Genomic DNA, 17,884 nt, shown 5'->3' with positions numbered 1-17,884 from the left:
ACTGTAAGAAACAGCCCTGCCTCTGACAGGCACATGCCAGGAGTATGGCAGAAGGTATATCACACTTCACAAGGAAAGCCATGCGGATTTCAACAACTATTGCTAGAGCTTGCCTCTTTGCAATCTGCTAAACTCCATGAGCAAAAGCAAAAGGTTCAATTTATCTTAAGCCTATCGTTACTGTTTTATGTGAAAAATCTGTTACCTAACAGCCCCCCAGCTTTAAGAATGGAACCCAGAACCTCTTACATAATAAGTGAGTATTCAACGGGTGACCTAGTAGCCCCTAATTTGCTTATCTTGGCAACGAACTAGCATCACCTGACGTTTGAAGGGACCCTCCATTGACAGACCAATCCCTTTCACATCCAATATATTCCAGAACTACTAGCAAATGTAAGCCTAGGCCCTCCCTCCCTCCCCTGCCATCTTCTTAGTTAAACGACAGCATCTTTGTTACAGAAGTCTGTGGACAGGTATCTTCCAGCAACTGAATTCCTATTAAAGGAACTCTGCAGCTATGAAGTCAAGAAAATATCACTTCTCCTAGTTTACATATAACAAAATAAGCAATCTTGATTTGTATCATGTAAAAACAAGTAGTTCCCCAAATTCTCCAGCATCATTATGCTGAGTTTCAAATGGATTTGAAGTATACCCCAATGAGGAATAATCACCTGTAGTCTTGTTTTCCTTCTTTGTCTCTCATGGGCATGGTGCACCTGCAATAGTCAGAGCAGACAGCATTACGCCAACACTGCATGCAACTGGCTGGACCACGCTTTACTGTGGGCTGGAGCTCAAGCATTTCCCGTGAAGGCTGTGTGTTAAAGGCTTGGTCTGTTAAGAAGAGGTAGAAACTTTAGAAGTGTCAGAAAGAGATGGGGCCCGATGGAAGGCCTTGGGTCATTAGAATAAGCCCTCAAGGAGACTGTGGAGTCCCGGTCCCTCCTTCTATCTTTTGTTTCCTAATATGTTACTTTCTTAATGCTTACCAATACCTGGTAGAAACAACTTAGGAGGGAAAACAGGTATTGTTTTAGTTTTTGGCTTCAGAAGTATTAGTCCACCATGGTGGGAAAGTATGGCAAAGCAAACAAAGAAATGGAAATACAGGAACAGACAGAGTAAGATATATACCCAAGGGCATGCACCCAGAGACCTTCTCCTCTTACCAGGCCCAACTTCTACATATAATGCCATCATATGACTCCATGAAGGGATTTATCATTCATTAAGCTGGGGACTAATGGTCTCTGGAAACACCATTAGACATACCTAAAGGTATGCTTTACTAATCGAATCAAGCTAACAATCAAGATTGGCCAGCATAATGGCACTGAGGTCAGGAGTTTAGCTGAACCATGTGCTTGAGACATAATGTACCACCATAGGCCAAACCACAGACTGAAACCTTTGAAACCGTGACCCAAAATTAACTCTATAAGATGAATAGCTCAAATATTTGTTACAGTAACAGCTGTCAGGCATAGGGCTTTCTCAATTAATGACAGGCAAATTCAAGCTCTTCAGATTTTTATGGGCTCTCCTATGGACTGCATCTTCTATCTCCTATGGCTCTCCCATTTTACATAAAGGGAAATGCTTAGAAAAATAATTTTGTAAAAACAAAACCAAACTGCTTCAATATTTTGTGTATGTGTAGATAGGGATTGGACCTGGAATTTTAAAGCATTTGCAGCAAGCATTCTATTGCTGAGCCAAACTCCAGCCAGCTTTTACACAAACTCTGTATGTAGACTTTTGAGCATTCTTTGGTATTTTACTTAAAGTAAAAAAAAAAAATCTTAAAATTCAGACAGAGAAATACAGAAAAGCATCCGTGGTGGTGTGAACGAGAATATCCCCAGCTGGCAGTGCTGTTTCAGGAGGCAGTTCAGTCATGCTGGAGGAAGTACGTCACTTGCAGTTCAGAGCTTTGCCCCACTTGTAACTTGCTCTCTTTGGTTTGTGTTTGTGGTTGAAGACTTGATCTCAGAGTTTCCTGCTCCAGCCACTTACAGCTAAGCCATCCTTGCCATTATGGATCCTACCTCTGGAATCACAAGCCAAAATACATTCCTTCTTCCATAGGCTGCTTTTGATCACAGTGTTTTATCACAGTAACAGAAAAATAACTGATACCGTATCCCTACAACCAGCTCTCAGCCCTTTCAGCATCAAGCTTAGGCTGTGAGAGGTCTCACAGATGATTTAAGGGAATAAAAATTCTTGCCTCAAAGCAGGAAGCAAAGGGCAGAGTAGGAGCCGAGACTAAGCACTTCTGTATAAGCTTGGGTCAGTTGAACTCCAGGGCCCAGAAGACCATGTTTCATTCCTATGGGATGCAGTGGTCTTTTCTTTTATGGCTACAGAGAAGCTAAGGACCTTTGTTACATGACCAGTCCATGGCTGAGCCCCAACCTCCAAGCTATGGTCAACAGGCTTATCAATACAAACTCACCCCAGCTTATAATCAAATGAACGAGTTTCATTTAGAACTTCACCTCCATTCTCAAGTTCAGTGATTTGCCTCTGAATTTCATAGTCTATAAACAAAACAAAACAAAATATAGCAGTTAGTATATTTTGAATCCCTTTCATCCATGTAGGCAATAATTAGAAACTATTCTCAATTCTTAAGTTAAAGAAAAAAAAGTCAAGGAGACTATTTATGATGATCATTCCCTTGTGGGTTGTATTTTCTTCTCACAACTGGGAAGGAAGGGCCTTAAGAAGCCTGTCTCTTCCCTCCTCTCTCTTTCTTTTTTGGACACCTCAGCTCAAACTAGATTAACAACCTAGTACAGACTGTAGACACCTTAATAGAAGGATTGGGACTGCTGTGTAGGGCCAGTGACTGCAGATCTAGGATTGTGGTCTATTAGAATTCCTTACCCTGGGACTAGCAGATGGGTCACAAGGAACCCTGGTAACCCTCAAAATTTTTATACAAAATATGGGTGAAAATGTATGTACACTTTTGGAAAGAGAATTTTCATTTTATTTTCCAAGATATCTGTGACCACTGCTTTGTAACGCATACACCCACTACCCAACAGAATAGATGGACTATGCCAATCAACACAGCTAAACATGACTGAAACACAGAACAACTGCTAAACTCTTTTGCAAAAGTAAGCCTTCCCAACTTCCTATGCCATGTTCCTTGCTCAGACCTTTTAATCTGGCTGCTAAGGGATAGCAGCACCAAACTGGCCCATCTGTATCCCCACTCTCTCACCTGAATGTTCTACTTGATTGACTTGAAATGATGGCTAAAAGGTCCAACATGATTTGAAAAAACCTGGTGGGAAAATTGCAGGCTTGGGGAATTAAGCCCATGGTGGCAAAGCTTTGGTTCTGCTAGGCTGTGTTTGAACACAGGTAGAATTTTGACTGTTGCTTCAGAGGGCACTTCATAGTCAAAAAAATGTTCAGGGCAGCTAAAAATACCCAGGTTCCCGTACCCATTACAGACAAGCTGTAGACTCTGGTTGCCTGCCTCTAGTTGGTCACTGCCTGGTAGGTCGATGCAGCCTGGAATATGGCAGGTCCAGGGTGAAGGCAGATTCATTCCACTTGTGCCAAGCTCCTTCGCAAACGCAGCTTCCAAGCACGAGCCTCCCTCTTGACTACGTCCCCTTTCAGAGACAGGAGTCACTCCTTACCCTCATCCTGCTGTCCCATGAATAATCCCCTTGAACCATGCTCATGCCTTTCCCCCAAAAGTCTGTCCCTTCCAGTGTCTTCATCAAGGCTGGCTAATCATTTCAGGGTTGGGACACGAGGTTTACACAGGCGAGAACAACCTCTCTGAACTGCGGTAATCCTCTCCCCCAGAGACCCAGTGCCCACTAAGCATCTTGGCTGCGGCACTGCGAAGGCCACAGCTTCAGCAGGCTTACTGTCTGTGTACTCTTGACAGGACTTACCCTCCTTCCTCTACGGATGTCTCTGCCTTTAAAATCTACTTTGAGTCTTCTGAGATGGCCTCCCTTAGGCTGTTTCTAGCTTCTGTGGAACTGCCCATAGAGCTAGCCTGTTCTACATGAGCTGTTCTCAGACATTTGTCATCAGTGAAATGTTCACTGTATGCTCCACGAAAACCAACCTTGACTGAACAGGCACATATAATCTACTAGCTGAAAGCAGTAAAATAGAAACATCTTAACCAAACAGACTATATCCAATCTGAAGAATGAACTTGCATATTTTGTAAATCCTCCCAAAGCAGGCCCAGTCCATTTCCCTCCTTTGGGTCTGGCTTGAATTCACGTTGCTTTGAAAGAATGTGTCCGAAGAGACACTGTGTGAGTTGAGTTCCAGAACTGAGGACTCATGCGAACTCTGAGGCTCCTGCCTCTTCCCTCCTGGGATCCTCCACTGGCAGATACAAGAGCCTGGGCTACACAAAGGAAGGACAAAAGACCACTCAGATGGAGAAGCCTCCAGTCAGAGGGCCCCACGTGACTGAGGCCATCTCAGATCTTCGCTTCTGCTAACCCGACAGTTTCCTGGTCCACAGAACTGTGAGAACTAGTGATCGCCGCAGGGGCCACTAAGTGCAGTTGTGCACTACAAACGAGGTGACCGTCCAACACACAGAGGAACACGCAGGAGCTGAAGGTGACACTCACCTATGGCCTTGGCCAAGAATCTGAAGCTGTTGAGATTCTTCACTTCAGTCCGGACACCCAGAGGTTCTCCAGGGTGATGCACCGATATATTGGCGTCTACCCTCAGTTGACCCTCTGGAAGGAAAAAATACAAAAACTGTAGAAAGTCTATGAAGCACTATGTTTGTAGGGTGTGGAGACGGCAAGGTAAGTAGTGTCTAACTTGATTTTCTGTCTAGTTAGAGCAACCTAGCTTTGGAGAGTAGACCTGGCTCTGAAACATAGCTGTTCCCCTGCCGGGGCAAGCAGTCAGAGTCCTGAGGTGTGTGGAAACAGGCTTCTTGTGCACACACAGACATTCTTGATGCACAAGCTGGAAGGATCTATCTAGCGTCAGTGTGCTAACTGAGAATAAGGTTATTAAAATTGAGGTTCACTCTTCAGTTTTACTCCACGGTTATTGTCCAAGGATCTGACTGGGTTTGGGGGAAGCCTCAAGAATGATTATGTGGAACCCCTCCAGTGCTCTCCAGTGAAATAGGGATCTCCACGTGTTTTTAAGAGATTTATAAGACAGTCCTTGAGAATTTACAGCTCAAGGGCAGGAGCTGAAACCTGGGCTGTTCCCCTCCCTTCTCAGGCCCTGCAATGATTTTCTTCCCATAACCAGGAATCTGCAGCTTCCCTGCTTGCCATGAGGATTTGCTGAAGCAGAAAGACTACAGTGAGATGGGTGGAAGAGTGAGGAGAGGGCTGCCCATCCTTATGGGACCTTCTCTGCCTGGGAAAGCTCCTTGGCTTAGGAGACATGACCCTAAAGAAGCAGGTGGTTTGTGGGAAGGACTAAAGGCTTTTGAGGAAGAAGAGAGGCAAAAACCCCAAGACAGATATGAAGACAAGAAGTAATCGCATTTTCTATCTTACAAAGTAAAGCTCAGTTGAGTCTCCAACTTCAAGTGCAATACTTAAACAAGATGGGAAGACAAAATCTTGCTCTTATTATTTATTTCCTAAGACACAGTCTCACTATGGAGCCCTGGCAAGCCTTGAATTTACCATCCTCCTATATCAACCTCCCAAGTAGCTAGGCCTACAGGTGTGTGCCACTGCTCCTGGCCCATAGGTAGGTTTTTAAATTTAATAAACCTGATGATGGGCTAAATAAATTCATTTCCCAAATGTTCCACAACAAAAACATATTCAAACAATTGAAAGAATCAATACATCCCATGCCGGGAAAAGGAGTGGTCTTCGTCCCCGCCACCCCGGAGCTGCTGCAACAATCCTCTATCAGTCTGAGACCACTGCTCAGCCAGCCACTGCACCCCTCCCCAGACTCCCATGAGAACAGCTCCCCACTCTGCGGCTCTGGAAGCCTGACAAGATGCCTTTCAGCTCAGGAACGCCTCCACCTATTTTACTGGCTCCGACTTTTCAACAACTGCACAGATTCTACAGTTGCTGATTTTTAAATCAGCTTTTGAACAAGTCAGGTTCTTCTGAATTTTGAGAAGTGGCACCCACTTAGGAACTATGATGTCACCTTGTATTTCCTACTTTGTCCTTTACCTCCAATCTATCAGGTCCCTCCAGACATGCTCAGATTCGTCACTCCTCTCCATTCTGCTCCAGCAACCTTTGAGACCACATCCTGTCTCAACACAGCAGGGCCTCTTGTCCAGTCCCAAGGATGTAACTAAGCAAGACTTCCATGCTGGTGCAGTGTGGCTTTTATCATGACCATTACTTACTGGAGCACAGTGGTCCCACTGTGTCATCTCCTCTATTTCATATCTAAGATCTCATTTGATGAGACCAACAGGCATACCATTCATTTCATAGGAAAGCTCCCCCACCGCTAGACAGGGGAGCAGGCGACTGTTTACCCCACCGGAGCTTTTTATTTTCATTTTTGGAAGAGGTGGGAGTGTTGAGACAGGGCCTCGTGCCATTCAGACTGCCCTCAAACTCACTATGTAGCTGAGGCTGGCCTTGAACTCCTGGTCCTCCTGCTTACACCTCTGGAGTACTGGGACTACAGATGTGCACCCCATATTTAGCTTTCCACTGGAACTTCATCCATGTTACTGTCTCTCTCTTGTGTCCCCTTAGACTCAACCTCCAAGACTGAGTGTTCCTTCTCTCTACTAGGCACTTCTGTCAGGAAGCGAGCCTCCCTGTGGAGGTCCTGCAGCTTTCTCAGAAGACAAGGAATATAAGCCACATATAAGAGCCAGTGGCTGATACCTATTGTGAACTAAGCTTTTTGCTAAGACCAGAATGGAAAGGCCCTTGAGGATGGCCCAATTTTCAATCCCTTCTTGTGCTCCAAGGACATGGGCCTCACTAATCCTCTCTTCCATATAAGCCATCATCAATCTTTCTAAGTATTCTCTCTGATATGTACACACGTAATAGTACTTATTTCTCATTAAGAAGATACACAAAAGCCTCAAAACCTATCCCCATGAGCCCAATTTCCCCACCATCAGCCATTTCTCTGCTCTCCCTCTAGGCAAATCCTCTCTAACGAGTTAGTGCACACACTGTCTTCACTCTCTCAACCCAGTTAATCCTAACCCTCCACAGCCTGGCTTCTGCCCTCAGGTCTCTGAAGATGCTTTGTCAGGGCTGCCATAACCCATGTGGTGCAAATCCAGTAGACAGAGACACATTCTGTTCTCACCTCACTGTGACATATCAATTAATCCTTTGTGTCCTCTGTCTTTTGAGACAGGACCTTAATATACAGCTGAGGATGGGCTCAAACTTGCTGTACAGCATAAGCTGGCCTCAAACTCAACAATCCTCCTGTGAGCCAGGATTACCTTTACCTGGCTTCCTTCCTACATCAGTGTTGGTCACTGAATGCTATCATGGTTTCTCTAAACACTCAATTTGCACTTCATTTGCTTGTGTCCCTTTTCCTACGAAAACATAGGACTCTTTTCTTGGCTCAGGTGCTTTCCAGAGTGGTTTACAGTTTTAAATATCATCTGTGTCCTCATGATGCCTAGATTTCCATTGGCAGACTTCTCCTGAGCCCTACTCCGGGCTTTATAGGTATTCCAGTTTCCAAATCCAAATCCTGACTTGCCAATTTGCAAAGACATTCTTATCCTTATCTTACCATCTCAGATAACACCACGACCGACCTACTTCTTCAATGTTGTGTGAATGTGTGTTGCTCTGATTGGTTAATAAATAAAGTGCTGATTGACCAGTAGCCAGGCAGGAAGTATAAGTGGAACAAAGAGAGAAGAGAATTCTGGGGCGTGGAAGGCTGAGTCAGGAGATGCTGCCAGCTGCCGCCATGAGAAAAAGATGTAATGTACTAGTAAGCCACAAGCCATGTGGCAACTTATAGATTAATAGAAAATTTAAGATGTAAGAACTAGATAGCAAGAAGCTTGCCGTGGCCATACAGTTTATAAGTAATATAAGTCTCTGTGTGTTTACTTGGGTCTGAGTGGCTGCGGGAGCTGGGTGGACACTGGAAAACTCCAGCTGCTCTTCAAACTCCACTTCCTCCCATCTCTGCTCTTCCACACCAGCCTGTCGTGAGCCTTCTTCCTAGGAACCATCTTGAGTCTGCCCATCTCTCCATCATCTCTGCCACCATCACTGTCAAGCAGTATCACCTTGCACCCAATCCCTCATTCTCGAATGGGTTCACGCTTCTCTTCTGGACCTGAGATCCACTCTCCACCGCAGCTACAGTGGATTCTAAAGCGTAAGCCAGTCTAAGTGTTCTCTTACTCGATTGCTTTCCATGAGTCCCACATCACCTGGATGTGTACACTTCTGACTACTGCCCACTGCTCTGTTTGCCCTTCTGGCTTTTCCTACAGTCTGTCACCTCGGTAACCTTGGTGGTACTTTCTAAGCTCTTCTTTAGGCCAGGTTCTTTGCCTTAGCTATGTCTTGGAATGCTTATCAACTAGTTCTAGGCTGGCTAAAGCCCTGAGTCATTCTTTATTTCTTAACTGAACATCAATTCTGCTGAGTGGCCTTGAAAAACAAGACTGTCACTTTCCAAGTTGTTCTGGCACTGAGATTCATTTATTTCCTTAAAATAACTATAATAGTTATTTTCATTTTTCTGTTGATGTAATTCTTCCCAAGGGTAAGATCCTGAAGGCAGGAACAAGGCCTTTTTCAGAATCTAGAGCTGGGTCTGATCCATTGTTATTATCCAATGAAATTAAACCCCATTGAATGATGAATTCCAACACACTGGTATTTTCCTGAGCAATAAGCAAACAGATTGGTTTCTGTCTCACACTGGTTCCTAGTCAGTCTACAACCTGTCCGACGAGAACTAATCTATAATTGGAATCACATGAAAGGCCCACTAAGCTCAAAGGAAAACTGCCCAAGTATGCTGAGCTCTGCACGGCCAAACCTCGATGCTTGGGAGACAGTTAAAAAAAAAAAAAAAAAACACCTCAGAGTACCTTGAATTACTACTCACTTTCATGATTTAGATTTCTAATTTGGAAGAGGAATAAAGGCATGAATTTTCATCTCTCCCAGAGAATCCCACACTACATAAATGTCTGGGGAGAATCACTTAGTATCCTGCCGTGTTGAAAGAGAGTTCATTAGCCTGGATTCAGATATAGTATCAGACTTTAACAAAAGACATTCTACCTCGTGAAGACAAAATGCCTTTTAAACAAATTAAGTTAAATTCCCTCCAGTGCATGAAAGTCTTACAATCAGGTTTACTTCCGTGCATTCTGTCCCACTGAGGGGGCCTTCCTTCCCACATAAGAATGTCATCGAGCTTAACTTCCATCTTCTCAGAGTAGATAGCTCTAACAGCTAAACTACAAACTACACCACTGAGCACCGTGATAGACTAGTCACGTCTTCTGAAACACATCGGAACAAGAATAAAACGCTGGGATAGAAAACTGTTTCTGCAAACAGTGAGGGTCTGAGGCCTGGACAGGGAGGGCTGTGGAGACGCTCAGTCATTCTACTGCTGAATAATCTCCAGAACTGAGAACAGAACTGGGGCAGGGCTGATTAAAAACCTCAGTTTGGAGTGCCGAGATAGGCCTCATACATGCTAGACAGGTGTTCTACCAATGTGATCAACGTTTACTGACTACAACTCACAGGACACACTCATCCAAACGAGTGGAATCTGCAGATGCACGAGTGTGCGGCATGCACCCAGCACAGGCCTTTGTCAGATGCCGTGCTGCTCTACAGCCGTCATCACATCCACTCTCTGCAAGAGGGTGCCAATGACGAAGGTACCGGGACACCCCTGTGGCACTTCAAAGCACGGCCCTACCAGAACCCCAGACTTGCTCCTACGAAGTCACTCCTCTCCTCATCACCCAGGGACTCCCTGCTTGCCTTTCTCTTCTGTCTCTTTCTCTCCACACAACTATTTGAGAATGACTTCTAAAAGTGTAGGAAATAAGACTCCAAGAAATCAAGTAATGTGCCCAGGTTTCCACCGCTAGAAGCCACAGGCTTGGATTCTATCTGAGATCCAGGCTCTCTGTCCACATTCATGCCTCACCACCTACTACTTCTCTGAGCAGGTCCCTATGGCAGCATGATGCTGTATGGTACCACCGGGAAGTGTGGTACCATGTGTAAACAAGGGAGGCACACTTGGGCTCAGTCTCAGTGCAGACACTTGTAATGAGTCTTGGACAGACTTGTAAACAGGCATATCACTATCTCCCAGGAATGTTGTAATGTTTAAGTTCCAGGATAAACTGCTTTAACAAGCACATACTAAACCTCCCAACTAGTAGCTAGTATTACTGTTAAGGTACTTAGTAAGTCCACTTCTGTTCCCACTCAGATCAACACACTGCTGTGGGGATCTTTTAACAGAAGCAACATGCTAAACACAAGAAGGAAATGACTTAGACACTGGACTATGGTGGTCCGTGCTCATTAGCAAAACTACCAGGAACTCAGTAAACGGAGCCCAGAACAGTTCACACCCCAGTCCCTAGGCACCAAGTCTACTGGTCTCCAGTGGCACCTCTTCATGACAGCCGTCAGTTCCAAGTGCAGCCCCCAGTGCTGACACAACGGTCTCACAGTGGCCACGTGAGAAAAGGAGCAAAGACATTTAGGCTAAGAAAGTGCTAATGGCCAGAGAAGTTAGATTCTTGGGCCTCCAGGCAGCCCTCAGTGCTCTAAATCACTTCAGAACAACTCAAGCTTCCTGGCTGCTGTGCTGGAAGCTCAGCTGCCCGATTTGTGCTGAGAAGAAACAGAAAGTGTCATGACAAATGAGATTTAATGGACCTGCTCAACTGCCACTAACTCATGAGCTCTTGCTTCCATCTTTGCTAGGACCCAGAGGGGACTCTCCCTCAGCTAACAGGTGTTCATTTATTCCACAGGTTTGCAGGAGTCAATGATTTTGAGAATATCTAGAAACTTTAAAAACATGATACAGAATCAACACTTAGCGTATTAATGGCTAACCATCCAACCTGCCCATATTTCATTTATGTTCTGTGGGCAAAAAAGCAGCATGAGTGATAAATGGAAAATAGAGAACTCCCTTACTCTAACATAGTCTTGTTTCTGTAAAAGAAACATGTGGGCAGCTAACCTTTATGCTACTCAGACTCATGGGGTTGTTTCTCCAGCCTTTAAGGAAGAAGGAGAGCAAATAAGCAAGCTTGCTCTTCAGGTCTCACTTGTACCACAATCTGGAGTTATAATTTATCATTTGTAAGAGGTCCTATGTGACCAGTGTGACATTAAAAATTCAGAAGACCCTCTGTTACATGCAAACACATTATGTGATGTGATAAGGGTGTCCACAGTATTATGTGCCAACAGGAAGATGAACATCGTCATTAATGACACTTACTAAGTGCACACTGTGGTCACTTTAATGTGCATGCTATGGAAAGAAGACAGTAAATGCAGAGCTTGTATTCTGCCAGGGAGGGCCCCAAGCATGCTGGAGTTCTCACACAGCCTCTGGGAAGGGAAAATGAAGGGAAACCATGGGAGAGATTTGCTATTAGGGACTTAAGGGATGGTAAAGGAACACTAGGTAAAGGCCAAGACAGAGCTGCCAGGAAGAAACAAGTCAATAGACCTAGGACTTATAGAAATAATGTTTCACTCACAGACTTCCATCATACTCCAGACCCAAGGGTCTCTCTCCTTGAACTTGAAGAACAAGACAATTTGCTACAATCTTTTCTTTTTGTAGTGATAGGACCTCACACACGTCAGGTAAGCACTCTACTGAGCTTTATCTCTAGGCCGGTATAATCATAGTATTTGTTTATAGCCAAAAAACTGGCTTTACCTGCACACACAAAAATTTTTTACTCTGTTTTAAAAATCATTGGTTATTATTGTTGTTTCTTGAGACAGAGTCTCACTGTTTGGCCCTGACTGGCCTCAGACTCTCTTTGTAGATCAGGCTGGCCTTGCATTCAACAGAGAACAAACTGCCTGCCTCTGCTTCCTAGGTGCTGGGATTAAAGATATTTTAATTGTACAAATGAATGGGAAATAATTTGATATTTTACTATCTGCATCCACAAAACATGTATACATAGATACATAGTATGTAATAATCAAATCATGGTAGTTCACCGTTCTAGATGGACGAAAATTCTACAAAAGAAGAGAAGGAGATCTTCCCCAAATAGCAACTGGCTATGTATGTAGAACTCACAAAACAAGAATTATTATTCATGAACAACATTCTCTTCTGAAAGGTCTGAACTGCACATACTCACGAATCCCCAGAGTTCTCATGTAACAAAGTGGGAGAAGGTAAATCTTGCCTCCTGACTCCTAGGCTCTCAAGGTGTACACAGTATTGTTTGTGTTTAGTTTTGGTTTGGGGCTCATAAAAAGAGCCCAAGGGAAATTCTAAGGGGGAAAGAAGTGGGGTGGAGAAGGCTAAATACAGAATGTGCCAGAAGCAGAGAGGGGTATGATGCGGAGCAGGGACACTGCCCACGGAGCTTCTACCTGCCATGTTCGCCTGGCTGGTTCCCAGGGCTTGAAGGATCAGCTGCAGTTCCCTGACAGCTATGGCTGCCTCCTCTCCACAGCACAGGTCAGGCTCCAGGACCACTTCAAGAAGGCCGACTCCTACCAAAGAGAGGCGAGTCAGCCTGACTTGGTCTTAGGAAAGTGTGCATCAACACACAGCTTGCAAAGCAGCCCGGCCCTCCTTCCCCGCTTCTGCCACTTGTCGATTCCTAACTCTGCTTCCCTTCTTTCAGATATCCAGCTGTGGGCCGTGACAAGGCAGACAGGTCCATCCGATTTTAGGGGTGAGTAATTGGCAAGCCTGGCAGTGAGCACGGTTCAGGCTGTATCCTCTCATCAGCTCTGCCAATACAAACGGATATTCTGATCTGTCCGTCAGGCTCCTGTGTCTGCTTTCTCAATTGGTTTGAAAAAAGTCTAGAAGGGAAGAGAAATGCCCAAGACCCCGGAGCAGAGAGGGTTGGGAGAAGCAGGGCAGACCCAGCCTACCGGCTCTATTCAAATCAATGAGCGTCTGGGACCTCAGGTCATCATGGAGGCTCTTGCCACTGTCCTGCTCCAACTGGATTTGCTTGATCCTCACTGTCTTGGTGGCTACCTGACTTCGTTTCTTCCCTATGTAGGTACTGTATGTCAAGTGCCCCTTGGCAGCAATCGGGAGCCTCTGCTGGGTGATCTGGTAGCCCGCCTGCTCACAAAACAACATGGATTAGTCACTAGCCCAGAAATGAACGCTGGGGTTCACTCCACGTTTAGTTTCACATCATAAAGGTTGTACTGAAACAGACACAAAAAACAGGAGAAACAAGGAAACAACAACAACAAAACCTTAGTTTATACAGTGCTGCCATAATTTAGCCTTTCTTCTTCTGGCTTTTCCCATTACCCCATTACCCACCCCAAGTCTCTCACCCCCAATAATGATGCAATTAGGAACATGAATCCCACCTTCCTTGTTGGAGTGCCATTTTTGAGAGTAACAATAATCTCATTGTCAGAGGCCCCTAAGAGAAGAATTTATTGTTTTCATTTAGCTCATTAGCCTAAATTCTGCATCTCATTACCAGGCTCCTGCTGAGCCCCTTATTAGGGAATGCCAGCTAAGCAGTTAGCCATCCACTTGCAACACAGCTTGCAGCAACTGCCATTGCATTTCAGCTTGTTTTGGTTCTGCTCTTTGGGGTAGGCAATCTGCCAGCTGCTCCTCCCTTATTCCTCTGGCCAGAAGGTGTTGTGATGTGCTCACAATCCACTAACGGATAGCACACAGCACAAAATAACTGACTGATGTTGCGAGGATGCCTGCCCCTTCTAAACTGAAAAGAAGAATTACTTTTCGAACACACACTGGGAATGCAGGGTGATGGGAAGACTGGAGATAAACAGAGAGCAATGGCTGAAGCATCTGCAGTACTTGCTGGACACCGTCGTCACCCTCATTCAATCCCACAAGCCTATCCTAGTACAGGCAAGGGGGGCCAAGGGTCTTGCCCAAAGCCACACACAGAACCAGGACATCTCTAGGCCACACTGGCCCAAGTTGGTCCTCTCCTTGCTAGGCCAGTGAAAGACTTTTAAAATTTTTACTACCTCAGAAATACAAGGAGACATGTCAAGAAGTTATGTGCCTTTCACAGTTTCTGATGCAGGAGGCCTGAAGAAGGGCTGGGGAATTTCTACTCCTAACAAGGCTCTGGGAAATGCTGACACTGGGTGCACTGGGGAACTGAGCAGAAGGCTAACTCCCTATCCACGAGAGACTTGAATTCTGGTTTGGGTTGCTGGACAAAACACCAGGACACCTTGCTATATAAGAGTTCCAGATAAACAACAAATGAGCCGTGTTATACGCATGCCTTATGCGACATTGTGCCCACCTGTTCTGGATATGCTGAACTGCTGAGCCAGGAAGAACAGGCTACAGTTCAAACATTTCCAGGGTTTATGAGTCAATGGTACACAGCTCACCTAACATGTGCAAGTCCCCTGGTGCCATGCCCAGCACTGAAAAATTCAACATTTTGTTTTCATTTTTACAGCAGAACTTGTGGAAATGGGGGCTGGGAGGGGAGCTACAGAGTACTATTTACCTTGCTTTTTATTTATGTCTATTTATGCCCTCACCACTAAAACACAACTCTTCCAAATCTTCAGTTCCGGGAGAATGAAGCACGGCAATGTTTATTGTTATTGTTTTTCAAAATCATACTTACCTATCAGAACACCTGATTAAATGACACACTACTTTCAGAAACCCATTCAACATTTCAATTTTGTTCCAGTGCGATACTATGAAAAACTGGCTCTCGTTCACACTGGCACCACTTTAAAACAGAAACTTTCTAAATTTAGGGGAAAAGCAGGTAAATATTGAGTTTGCTGCTCAACTAGTTACTGTTGTTTGTGCTCCTTCCGGCTCCCAATCCTGCCTACTATTGCCCAGTTCCTTGTTCCTTGGGAGAAGACAGATGTCTCCAGAGGAGCTAGCCTTCTTATTAGGAAAGTCTACATGAAAGAGACACATTCTCACAATGTTTGCGGTGACAGTGGGTACCAGCAGCTGCATCAACCACAGGGCTAGCCTTTGTCCTAACAGGCAATTAGCACCAAACACCATGGCTGGGAGAACCTGACAGCACTGGCCTCTCCTGGTCCCCGTTCAATTATAAGTGAACCAACAGAAGCAGGAGACTAAGCAAGGAGTCAGAGATCAGGACAATCACATCCAATCTAGTAAACATCAGGGGGCCTCTGCCTTTATTAGGGCTGGGCAGAACCTCCTGCTGCGATGGACAGAGGGCTGATGGAAAATGCGAGTGGGCATCCCCTGGCCTCTGCTTCCATCCTGCAAGGCAGGCGGGCCCAGCTCTGAGGACCTGTAAGGGCGGACCCACAGCGTACTTACAGGAAGGTCTGCGTAGAAGTAGTGCTTCCTGTCAAACAAGGACTTCTTGTTTATGCGGCAGTTGAGTGCCAAGCTGGTCATCACGGCAGCTTCTACACACCTCCTGTTGAGAACCTTTACAAACACCACACAAGCTTCTTTTAGAGCCACAGGCCAGTTGTTCCTCTCCTACTCTGACATCTTCCCTGAATAGTCAAAACTGCTATCTCTGGTTCTCTGTGGTCAGCTCTGCTTCACAAGCTGACTGCGAATCAGAAAAATATTTTTAAAAAATGTATGCAACAGTGGGCCCACTGGGCACTTAATAAATTGCCATGCCAGGCAGCCTTCCCCAGTATACAGCCCCAGAGCAGAGTTTCAAAGTGCCCAGTAGAGCATCACTACACGGACCAAACCCCTCGTCCCTCTCTGCAAACATAACTGGGAGCTACTCAGGGTCTATGTGAGGTAGTGATTTGTGAGAGGAGGGTCCCAGGTCTACAACTTCCTGCTGTGGTGAAGAGGGACATGGAGAGGCACAGGTGGGACCCAAGAGGCTGATAGGGTGGCTGGACTGGCAGAAGAAAGAACAAACTTTTAAGGACAAAATGGGCACAGCGATTTTGTCAGGGGCTGAGGCCGGGGTGATGCCTACTTCAAGCATGGCCACCTCCCTCAGAGAATGCTCTCACTGCCTTGTGCTCTGGGCTTGGCAGGGTTCCTGGAGACCCAAGAGACAACTAGACAATATCCCAGTCCCACGGTCAGAACAGAATTTTGGAGGTCATGAACTAGACAATGACTAGGTAACACAGTAAGGGAGACAGCTAAGTTTTAGAATCAGGTCCATGTTCCACTTCTCTGGATATCTAGTACCTCAGTTTTCCAAAAAGGGATGTGACCTTGTGGAATAGATAAAGTAACACCTGGAACATCTACTAATCCCATTGTAGGGACTCAATGGCTCATCAATAACCCATTGTATTTTGGGAAAGTCTGAACTTGAGGATTAGATTAAGTTCCATATTCTAATGGAAGATCTGTGGGATTCTCTGATGTAGTCGGCATTGCTCTGTAACATTATATTTAGCACATGACAGTATTTATATCTACTAGGTTAATGTAGGTAATGCTTTCCAGTAAGAGTTTTCACATTTATGATTTTACTTTGGCTTTTACAGAAGCCCTATAAAGAAGGAAATTAGTACTATCCCGGTACTTCAGTAACAACAACAACAACTAAGCCCCTCCAAAGAGGCCTGAGAGACCTGGCTAAGGAGCCCAAGTGATAGGTTAAACCTCTCTGAAGCACACACATGCCCTTGCCTGTGTGGCAAGCGGAAGACCTGTGACTCAGTGACCAGCTTTCTCAACTTTGAAGAGAACTGATGGGTCAAACAGACTAGAAAGAAAACTGTATAACAAAACATAGATGGATCTCTAATGACAACAATACATAAACCCCCGAAGGAAACTCAAATTCCCTCTAGAGACAACATTACACCCCTCTTGAGATCTAAGAAAGTCACCAATGGAGTCATCTCCCAGCATTTCCAAGTTCTCCATTCTGGGTCTCATGATACGTCAGCCCTACAGTAAAAATGGCTTTCAAGGAAAGATATGCATGGGGACCAGGATGATCTAGTTATCAGTGTGCTTTTATGTGCCAGTGTCCGACATCCCATGGAACCATTGTTAATGCAATACTAACAGAGCCTGCTGACAGGGTCAAGGCACACAGGCTGCAATGCTGATGCCCCAGCACTGAGATGTGCTCTTCCTAAGGCTGGGACACAGCCTGGCTCTGGACATTCTTTACCTCTCTGCTCTACATCTAATTTGCTGCCTACCTGCTACTAGCTTCCCAACTTCGGCTTTCTCTCGCATTTTGGTCCAGCATGATTCCTCCCCTTGGCATGGAGAGAACCCAGGTCATTCTGTTCCGAGCATGCACAGTAAGTTGCCTGTTCCTGGCACCAGGAGGGAGTGTGAAGTTGTGGGTGAACACTGCACAGTTATCAAGAACACAGGCACTTGAGAAGCCATCAATTTCCAAAGAATAAGAATACAGTAAAACACACAAACATTAGAGTGATATTGAATATATTTTAATCTTTTTCTGATGATTTAGGAGCCCTGAAGTACTTCAGGGTCAGAATTATAAACATCGATCATCACCACACTACAGTTGCACAGAGGGGCTAGTAAACAGAGTGCCAGCTAAAAGAACGCCAAGGAAAGAGAATTTATTATGATCTTCGTCAAGCTGCTTGTGACAGATGGAAGGCCAGGTCAGCATGTTCTGGGGACAGAACTAAAAAAGGAAACTTCAACTTGAGCTAGCTTCATTCCAAATATTTCCTAA

The 17,884-nt window shown here is 45.1% G+C and overlaps 1 protein-coding gene across 1 annotated transcript in view; it reads right to left on the bottom strand.

The window, feature by feature from the left end:
• The window catches only part of Gatb (glutamyl-tRNA amidotransferase subunit B), a 75,516-nt gene that overhangs the window by 33,607 nt on the left and 24,025 nt on the right, over nucleotides 1-17,884 (bottom strand). The window contains exons 3-8 of the mRNA XM_036191409.1: nucleotides 15,541-15,654; nucleotides 13,125-13,323; nucleotides 12,612-12,734; nucleotides 4,641-4,754; nucleotides 2,465-2,549; nucleotides 678-722 (exon numbers count right to left, since the gene is read on the bottom strand). Of these exons, the coding sequence (XP_036047302.1) occupies nucleotides 678-722; nucleotides 2,465-2,549; nucleotides 4,641-4,754; nucleotides 12,612-12,734; nucleotides 13,125-13,323; nucleotides 15,541-15,654 (680 nt within the window). The remainder of the gene's footprint in view (nucleotides 1-677; nucleotides 723-2,464; nucleotides 2,550-4,640; nucleotides 4,755-12,611; nucleotides 12,735-13,124; nucleotides 13,324-15,540; nucleotides 15,655-17,884) is intronic.

Source organism: Onychomys torridus, chromosome 6 (assembly GCF_903995425.1).
Source record: "Onychomys torridus chromosome 6, mOncTor1.1, whole genome shotgun sequence".
NCBI classification, from domain to species: Eukaryota; Metazoa; Chordata; class Mammalia; order Rodentia; family Cricetidae; genus Onychomys; species Onychomys torridus.
Note: the sequence above shows the minus strand (reverse complement) of the source record. Positions and strands in the feature narration are given on the sequence as shown.